Here is a 10,001-nt window from a genome sequence, read left to right as displayed (position 1 = left end):
CAGCTGCAGAATTGATTGCTAGCCCTTTCTGCTAGATTTTCTCCCTACCCAGCTGCTTTGCTTTGCTTTGCTTGGTAGTCCCTGGGGTGTACCAGTCTCAGGAGGCTGCATTTTGTGCCTGAGTGTCCTTAATTTAATGTTTAGGTGCAACTGTTCTTTCCTGGCTTTTCTCACTGCAGCAGCCTGACAGAAAAGCACGAATTTTTATAAATTGTTTATGAATCTTTCCCTTCTCTCTATTAAAAAAAAAAGCCTATTAAAATAAACATGCTGGGAGCTGTAATAAGAAGGCTTTGTTATCTCCCAGAAGTTGTGGCCTGGTGCTGTAAGTTGAGCTGTCAGTGAGGCTGTCTGGAGGGGTGGAATCAATTCTCTGGTGAGCAATTTAGTGGTCTGGGACATGTTGGTGTGTAAGTTACTCACTTTCCTGGAGAAATTCACACCCTGATGTTTGATGGGATCTCTGGAGAAAGGAACAAGGACAGCTAAAACTGACACAAAGCTGGTGAACAAGAAATCAGCAAGTGGAACCATCAGTACCCAAGGTTGACGCCCTTGAGTCAGAGAAACCTGCTGTGCAGCCTGGAAATGTAAAAACTGGCTGTGTCAGGAGATTGTGCTTCCAGGGATTAATTACCGCTTTTTAATTACTGCTTTTTCCCTACAACTCTTTGTTGCTAATCTTTTGTATTTAGGTTTGCCTTGATGGTTAATCAAATTTCAGAGCAGGTGACTGCAGAGCTCTAGGTGATTTCCATCTGCCAGGTAAGGCTGGCTTTGCTCTGGCCAGGCTGCAAGGGCACTGCCAACTGTTTGTCTTGGCAGTAGGTTGGTAGCCTTTTTGGGTTTGTGTGACAGCACAGGGATGAAACTTGAAAGTCCTTTTCTCACAGCCCTTGTCACTGTCTAGGAAAGCAGCAGGCAGGATACATTGGCTTTGTACCTCTTCTCTCTCTGCCCCAGCCCTATTTTTGGTAGCAAAGCTGAGCTCAGGGGACAGATGATATTTTAAGACTCAGCAGCCAGGAGTCACTTTCTTTCATGGTTGCTACTTTTTTCCAACTCTTCAGATAAATTTATTTTCCAGTAATTTCAGTGGAACAATTGTGAGGAATGCACAGGACAATTTCACAGTGTTGGTTATAAAGTGGATGAGGCTGTGTCACCTCTGCATAACCACTCTGGCTTTCACCAAAAAAGCACCTCTCTCTGAAGTGTGATCCATCACTCAAAATGGGTGTTGCTTCTTAACTGGAGTCAACAGCTGGAGAAGCACAGCACAGATCCTGCAGGTTCCTTTCCTCTGCTGCAGGCTGTTCCTCAGTCTGTTGCAATATTAATTACCAACCATATTTACAGTGCCCCATTCCTACAATGCCAGAATTCTCAGTAATCTTTCCTTAGGAGCACCAAGGTGGAAAAGTGTGTGTGCACATATATCTGGTGTGTCTGTCCTCCAAAAGGGAGAGGGCAGAGGAGGAGATTTTTCTTTCAGAAGAACTTTTTAGTGTTAAGTGCTCAGCTGTTGCAGTTATTCATGCTGAGTGACTACCTGGAAGCAGAAATATAAAACAATTGGGTAACAGTTTCATTACAAGATGTTCTATAGCAACTGCTATTCACCTTTATAAATTAACTGTTCTCTTCTGTATGGCAGAAAAAGGCTTTTATAGTTGGCAGGCTGCTCGTAATATCCTAAGGATTATTAAAGTAAGCTGTAGTTGTCGTATAATGCACATTATAATGGCGCGTGGTTTTACATTAATGTGTCTTGGGGGAGGATATTATTTCAGAATGTGTATTCACATATGGATGGAGTTTGAGTTTTTCACTCTGATCAGAATGACATTCACAGAAAAGGTCCCTGGACCGTCATCCCAGCAAGTTCTTTATGAGTAATAAAGTGGTGAGAAGAGAAAATTCCATCAAATTCAGCAGGAATTTTTGGAAAAGACCTTGAAGAGCACAATTTTTTTTCTCACCTCCCGACTTTACGTTTATAAACCGAGCTTGTTCATATTTAGGTGAATTATTTAGGCTGCCTGCTCTCCTTAGAGGTGAGAAAGGTGGGGAGCAGCAAGGCTGAGCTGCATGTAGGGGTGATGAGTGCTGCAGTGGGGCTGCAGTGCTGGGGCCTGCTGTGTGTGAACCAGGGCAGCTGCACACACACCCTGTTCCAGGCAGGACGCCTGCAAGTCGAAGAGATTTCAGAACAGAGCTGTGGGAACAGCTGGGGAAATGCAAATGGCACTGTTATATTTGCATTAATTAATTAGGCAGCAACCGCAAGGAGCGTAAGTGCTGCAGCTACTGGTGTTTAAAAAGTGTAAAAAAGATGTAGGATAAACACAGTTAGGGAGGTGTTTGTCTCCCCTGTCAGACTGAATTAACAGATCTGCTGTTGATCTGGTGATAAAATGCAAATTAATATCCCAGGGTGAGACACACAGAGAGCACTGGATTAGGTGAGGGAGGAAAATGTAGAGATGGAAAGTGGGCGAAGCAATCAGCAGTGGAAAGCAGGTGGCTGTAGACAGGATCTCAGGGACAGCAGTGAGGTTTTAACCTCTGGAACTAGTTGATGTTATGAATTATTCATCTCACCTTTGACCATCCTGAAAGGATAATTTGGGCGTTGGTACAATTATAAAAATAACAAACAAACAAAAGCCCTGATAATGTACGGGTGATATGTGGCATAGAGGGATCTTAAAATAATCTTTATCCAGGGATTAAGAGTTTCTGATCTACCCCTGACCTGTTTTCAGAGTATTACGAATTTCATGGTACTTGCAAAAACAAGACAAAAAGGCACTAAAACAAGAGAAAAGCAGATTTGCAGCAGCATAAGTAACCAAAGAAAGTTGCATTGATGAGGAAACTTCAAACTAAAAGCCATGCTTGGTGAAACCTCCTTTTTCTAGTCAAGAGCCCAGAGTGTCCTTGGAAATCTGTGTGTAGAAGGTGTCTGGGCCTTTTAGGCCCTGTGTGAAAATGTTTCTTTTCCTTAGGAGTGAGAAATGCAGACCTCCAGATGCCCTCTATGATTTTTTTTTCCCCAAAGGAGGAGGAGCTGGGGTGAGATGGAGACACAAAGCCTGCAGTAGTCCTTGAGTCTGAATTAATGCTGTTGTTTTTAAGGGCTGAATAAACATTGGGAGTGAATGATTTCTGTGCACAGAAAGCCAGAGAAACTTATGCTGATACCACTGACTTTGTGAACAAAGAGAAAGTTGTGTATCTCCAGGATTATGGCCATCTGAGGTGTTTCATCATTACTAAATTCTTATGGAGAAAAAAATAATTGACTAAAGCAAATTAAGTGCCAGAAAGTGATTTTTATTTCATTGCTTGACAATAATATGTGGATTTGATTATTTGTTTTGGCCTTTTTAGGGGTTTTTGCACGTAGTAATAGCGTTAGCATGAAATTTCATCTTAGTTTGAAGTACCTTACGTCTTTATCAAATGATAAACACCACAGACTTTGGCTAGAAGTTCAGCATTTTGTAATTTTGTCTGCAAAAACATTTCCCATGGTCGATAAGAGAAATGTGAGACACCAGAGCAATAAATTCATGCTCGTCTTTGGACTAAAATAATAATTACGTGGGTAATACAATCTTTTTAATACACACACTGGTCAGGGGGGCCCTGGCTCCAAATGTGAGCTGAGTGAAGTCTTGAGTCTTACCCTTGAACTCCCACCCTGGTCAGTGAAAGCAGCCTTTATAAACTGTGAAGGATTTGCAAAGGGGTGATAAACCCACACAGGCAGGGCTGCACTCTGTCCTTGCAGGCAGCTTGGAATTATTGTTGGATGAGTTTAAAGTCCCAGAAACGCTCCAGGGACTGGGTAGTGGAGAAACCCAGGGCTGCAGCTGCCGTGTGGCTGTGAGTGGGGCCAGCTGGGTGTGTGCTGCCAGGGGGACAGGAGCCCAGCTCCACACAGGGGAGGTGGTCAGAGTCTCTGGAGGGAGCTGGAGATGTCACTTGCAGTCAGAGAAATGTGGGCTCTCAGATTCACATGAATAAATAGTTTAAAAGAGTTTTAGTATCATACGGGTATGAACACACTTTTTCTTTTTACCTGTTGGAGGGGAGGGGGCTGGTTTGAAAGGGTCAGTGGCAATGTACCCTATAATGGCACTGCAATGTGTGTGGCTGTGTTCTTCCCTTTCCCTGGTCCATTTATGTCCAGGGCTCAGTTAGGGCAAGCTTTTAATAGCAGTCAGAAGGGGAGATGAAAGTGCCACCAGGCAGCGTGTTCAGTGCCAGCGTGTATCGAGTGGTCTCTGTGGTTTATTTACAGTAATTTGTTATGCATTTTTCACAACAGCCACACCAACCCCAGTTCTCTGCGTTCACGAGCAGGAGGGACGTGGTGGTGAAAGACACCACCGTTTTCACCCAGTTACTCCTCTGACAAGAGGTTCTTGTCTAGAACGTGAAATTGTAGAAGCCCCCAGCTGGCGACTATAAATTCCTGCCTTAATGGGCTGTGTCAGGCAGTCGGAGGGTGGCTCTGCCGGGAGGGAACCTGAGACAGGATGCCAAAGGGAGGAGTTTCCATGCAGTGCTGGCAGTCGGGAAAGCATTTCCGTGTTTGGCACGGGTGGGGGGGCCCGGGGCTCCCTGCAGCCCCTCTGCAGGTCTCTGCAGGGAAGGTGACACCCGGGGGAGAGGGGGCACTGCAAGAATGCACAAGTGGCTTTCCCAGCTGCAGGGTCCCTCGGTGGTCACTCACAAGTGCCTGAAAAGGACTAGAACAAGAGAATGAGGTTTCATTCTTGTCTGGCCTGTCACAGGTTTAAAAGTTGTGTTAATTTCCTGTCCAAAACTTAACCAAAGCAGTTGTTGGTTGGGCAGTGTGTGACTTGCTCACTTCAGAGTTCTCCAGCTGACTCTTCTCAAAGCAGATTCTTACTTAACTGTAGTTTGCTTTTGCTGCATCATTTTTGCTGAGATAATCAGTTTGCTATTCTTCCACTACAGATATTCACTATCAGTTGTCATTGCTACTTTCAGACTTTTTGAGGGTTTCTTGAATCTTTTGTCCTTCTGTTCTTGCCTTCCATTGAATTTCTGCATTATCACTTGCAGCCATGGATTAGGCCAGGGGAGCTGTATTAAGTCAGCTTCCCTCCCCTCCTCTTGCCCAGGCTGGCATCAGCCTGTGGTTGGTTGTACTGCTCCTCTTTTTATCCAGAATGTGAAGGAGGATACATCTCTCTCCAATGCTGAGTGTTCTCTATGTTTGTAACAAATGAAGGAGGTAGCAGTAACTAATGTCTTCTGCCATTGCTTTAATAATCTGTTCAAAGAAGTACAGTAAAGCCCTGGGAAAAAGAAAATTGCTGATAGTTTGTGGTGTTAAGTTCTTGAAACATAAAGCCAAGACCAGGCTCTGCTTCAAGTTGAAGTGTTCAGTACAGAGGGTCTGCAGCATTTGTGAGGGGACAATGCTTTATTTTGCTGGCACCAAAGGTTGCAGTCACTTTCTGAATACTGTTGCATCTGACAGGCCATCCCTGGGTTCAGCTGGTGATTTTCTCTATCTAAATGATGATTAGAGAACACTTTAGATAATTTAAAACACTAAAAGGCAGCTGATCCAAAAGAATTCTGTGATTCTGTGAAATACAGTTCAGAGTAGTCAGGAAATTAATCACTTGGAGAACCCCTGGCGTTCTCTTTTGAACCTTCTCATAATTCCTCTGAGTTCTGCCAGGAAATCAGAGGGGGAAATCCTAATGTAGCTAAATTAAGAGATGACTCTGAATTTTGCCCCACAGCTGAATTGCCAGTGGCAGGCACTGTCTTCAGTGAAGAATTGCCAGGGAGACTTGTAGCTGTAATTAGCATTTCTCAGCAGCAAGGACTTCTGCTGCTGGGTGGCACCAGCAAGAGGCTGCACACTCCTGGGACTGCTTTCTCCTGGCCTTCCAGGAGTCCTGGCTGGCTGTCCACTTGCTGTGCTTCCTGGCAGTGAGAGGAGAAGGGCTTTGTTGGGTTTTACAAATGCACTGTTACATGTGGGAGGTGAGCTGTGCTGCCTCAGCTGCACACACCTGCCCTCAGCTCAGCTTGCACCAGTGTCCTCTGAAACAGCAAATTTGGCATTTGCCAAGCAGATGATTCAGTGCATTGTGTGTCTGATGCAGCAGGTTTATTTTCAGGCACATCTATAAGTTGAATTTTTTTTCTGCTGTTTAAGAAGAGCCATTAATATAGGCCTCTTGCAAGAAATTGCCTCCCTGTTAACAGCAGATTTATGGCTACTGGCCAGTGCTGTCCCAATAGTGTATCCCAATAGTGTATCCTGTTCAAAATTGGTATTTATGTACCAAAAACACTTTAAAAGCAAGTAAATTCAATGCTATGTTAATATAAATGTTAATGAAAATTTCTGATCTAAAGTTCATTAATATTCAAAAGAAGCTTTTGAGAATGTGGTAGAGGAAGGACTGCATAATGGCTATACATTGCCTGTATTTTTTGGGAAAATATATACCTCATACATATCAGTAGTTGAATCCAGCTTGGGAGAACTTGTAAAGTCATATTTGTGTATGAGAGGAAACATAAAACTTGGGTTACTTGCTTAAGCTGTTGTTTGTATTGTCCAGGTGACTTTTTTTTTTAACACAAGAGAATTGAATCTACACTTCTAGATTTAAGCTTGCATGGCCCAAAACACTCCACATAAATTTTAGTTATTACAGAATAAGTAAAACCTTCCTCTCTAAAAATCTTGAGAGTAGGCAGTGTCCTCATATTTCCAAAGATTCTTAAATGTAAAAAAAAATAAATTATAGCATCTACTCTCAGTTGCAGATGCTGGAGTCTCTCCCTCAGCCCTTACATGGCTCAGTTCTGTACCTTAGCAGTTCACCAGGTGCCTGGAAGGTTTATTTGCCTGCTGGCATCTGGAGCTTCTTGTCTGTGTGTCTCCTATATGAACAATTCCTGGAGATCAAAAGCTTTTGCAGAGAACAACCACGAGCAGCTCCTTGCTCAAATACTGCCCTCAATTCTTACTCTCAATATAATTATAGCCCCAAAATTGCAAAGCAGGAGTGGGAGTTCATACAAATATTTGCAGGACTGTGAATTGCACTGTGCTGCAAAAGGCTAGGAAAGCTCTGGGGTGTTTTCTAATGGCAATATTTGGATTTCAGGAGCAGGTGCCTGTTCCTGTGTATCACCCCACGCCGAGCCAGACTCGCCTGGCCACGCAGCTGACGGAAGAGGAGCAGATCCGGATAGCACAGCGGATTGGCCTCATCCAGCACCTTCCCAAAGGAGTCTATGACCCCGGCAGAGATGGCTCCGAGAAGAAGATCCGAGAGTAAGTCATGAATGGAAGGGATGTGGCTTCTGCCTTGGTTTGTGATGCTGCCCTGGGAAACCTGATCTCGTCATCCCTGGGTTGCCTTATTGTCGGGGATTGTGATTTAATGTAGTTTTCTACAACAAGAAAGCCCTGCAGAAGGCTGGTATGGTGAGTGGCAGGGGGTTGGAACTCCATGGGCTCTAAGGTCTCTTCCAACCCAAACCATTCAATGAATCTCAGCCTCTTTTCTTTATCTCACGCAAGGATACTCCTCATAATATCTACAAATATTAAAAGCATCCTGAAGTAGATTATTACCCTATTTTTCCTTTCCAGTTTGATAACAGCAGCCTAAATATTTTATTTTCTTCTCCCCCCAGATGTGTCATTTGTATGATGGACTTTGTTTATGGGGACCCTATCCGATTTCTGCCGTGCATGCACATTTACCACCTGGACTGTATAGATGACTGGTTGATGAGATCCTTTACCTGTCCATCCTGCATGGAGCCAGTGGATGCAGCACTGCTTTCATCATATGAGACTAACTGAGCCAGGGTTTCTCTACTGAACCTTCAAGGAGACCATCCACTTCAATGGGTTTGATCCTTTTGTCATTCAGCCCAAAGAGCCAGGAATTAGGAATTAAGATCATGCACAAAGTATACATTTCCTAATAAATAAATAAATAAAAAATATTCCTGAATGGCTGCAAATATTGGAAAACATAGTATTTTAGAGACTATAGAAAAGTAGGTTGTTATTTTTAATGTAAAGCCTTGACCCACCATTGTCTTTTAATGTTTGTTCTTACACCCATATATAGGAATTGTGTAAAGTGTTACAGCAACTGTAAATGTTTAAACTTCGTGTATCCAATTTTATTAGCAGCAAGATAAGAGTATTTTTTTCCTAAATAAAGTAACCAGTTTTGTTCTGATTCTTTTCACAAGTCCTGGCATTTGGGTCAAGGCTTTATTGAAATCTACATTTTATAACACTGGCACAAAGAAATAGTTTTAAGCTTGTTTGCACAGTTCCTTTTCTTTTTTTTTCTTTTTTTTTTTTCCATTGGAGATGGAATTCATTGCCTTAGGTCTTTTTAATAGTGTATTGTTATTGTTGGGCTGGCTCTATGCTTGAAAACCAGTTTATTTATAACCTGTTAAAAGTGCTATATTTTGTTTGCAGTTAGGAATATGCAGACTTCAAAGTGATCTCCTAGCTTGTAAGCAAACTGAGATGCATTATCCCTTTTCTACAAGTGATGCAGATGATGAAGATATGAAACAAGTCCTGCAGTGAAACTGTGGTTTCATGGGGTTTTTTTATAACTTCCTTCGGTTTTGGTGAAATAACAGTCCTTAAACTTTAATATGTGACCTTTAACTTGATCAGATTAAAAGTGGGCCAGATGAACAATAAATAGTTAAGCTGCCATAACTGAAAAAAGAATATATTTGGAACTAATGTAGTGTTAGCATTGATCACTTATTCTACTTTTTTCTCCCTAAAAATGGTTGTCTTGGATCATAGCAAATGGATACTGCATCTCTCGTTCTTGTAGTTCTTAGGTTATCAGAAGTTAAGAATAAACATACTGTATCTCAGTCTCCTGTATTAAATGTATCTGTTGAGCCCTGCTGGCTGACACATCAGTCCACCAAACAGGAATGAACTCAGAGAGGAGAAAAATAGACTTTGTTCTGCACATAAATGCAAAGTTTATATAAACACAGTGTCAGGGTAGCAGCAAAGGGGGCAAACAGTCCTGCTATAGCCAGAATGACACAATTCCCTGATTTCTGTAGCAAACAGTATGTGCTTGTTAAGAGAGGCTCCAGCAAAGATTGTAGCTGTAAAGACCTTTTTCCACTTAGCATGATTTGTTCCTTTTTTCTTCTCCCTCACTCCCTTTATCTACCTACTGTGACTTCTATGCATTCAGTGCCACCCTGATACAGTGAGAAGCCCTGGTCTCATGAAATGAAACACAATGTCAAGTTAACCACAGCAAACTGGGGGATGGATGTTCTTCACTTGTGTTTCAGCTGCCGTTTGATTTCTTGATACAAGTGGTGTTTAAAGACCCAGGTCCTTTGAGGACTTAGTGCATTTACAGTAGAGGAGAATTGTAATTCTGTGGGTTATGGATAACTGCTCAGCACAATGAAGAGTCAACGTTGGTTTGTTATTCCTGCAGCTGACAGCACTCTGCTCCCTTAGAGAAGAACTCCAAGGAGCAGTCAGAAGGAACTGAAAGCACTCTGCAGTTCTAGATTCACTCAAATGGCCACACATTTATCTGGACACAATGTTTTGCTGAATTCATACATACCTAATTACATGGATCAAAATCTGGGAAGAGAGACCTGAAGTTGTGCAATATCATTGTTCCTTTTCATCATTCCATGTGTGTTCCTTTGTGTCCTCCTTTTTGTCTGTTTGTTTCAGGGGTTGGGTTCTTTTTTTTTTTTTTTTTTTTGGTAAAACAATGTCCACATTAAGTATTCATTTCTTTATCTTGTTAAACCTGGCAAATGAACAATTTGAAAAAAAAACCAGTGTTGTCATGGTGGTATTAGTCTTTATTTATTACAAGACTTGAGTAAGAAAGATTTAAAAGAAGTAGGAAGTGATAGATTACTGAGCTGAATGCTTTCCT

The 10,001-nt window shown here is 42.3% G+C and overlaps 1 protein-coding gene across 1 annotated transcript in view; it reads left to right on the top strand.

The window, feature by feature from the left end:
- The window catches only part of RNF11 (ring finger protein 11), a 30,764-nt gene extending 21,021 nt beyond the window's left edge, over nucleotides 1-9,743 (top strand). The window contains exons 2-3 of the mRNA XM_085067622.1: nucleotides 7,182-7,351; nucleotides 7,717-9,743. Coding sequence (XP_084923748.1) covers nucleotides 7,182-7,351; nucleotides 7,717-7,888 — 342 coding nt within the window. The 3' untranslated portion in view covers nucleotides 7,889-9,743. The remainder of the gene's footprint in view (nucleotides 1-7,181; nucleotides 7,352-7,716) is intronic.
- Nucleotides 9,744-10,001: the final 258 nt, after the last annotated feature.

The sequence above is a fragment of the Lichenostomus cassidix genome, chromosome 8 (genome assembly GCF_008360975.1).
Source record: "Lichenostomus cassidix isolate B80296 chromosome 8, HeHo_3.0, whole genome shotgun sequence".
In the NCBI taxonomy this organism is placed as follows: Eukaryota; Metazoa; Chordata; class Aves; order Passeriformes; family Meliphagidae; genus Lichenostomus; species Lichenostomus cassidix.
Note: the sequence above shows the minus strand (reverse complement) of the source record. Positions and strands in the feature narration are given on the sequence as shown.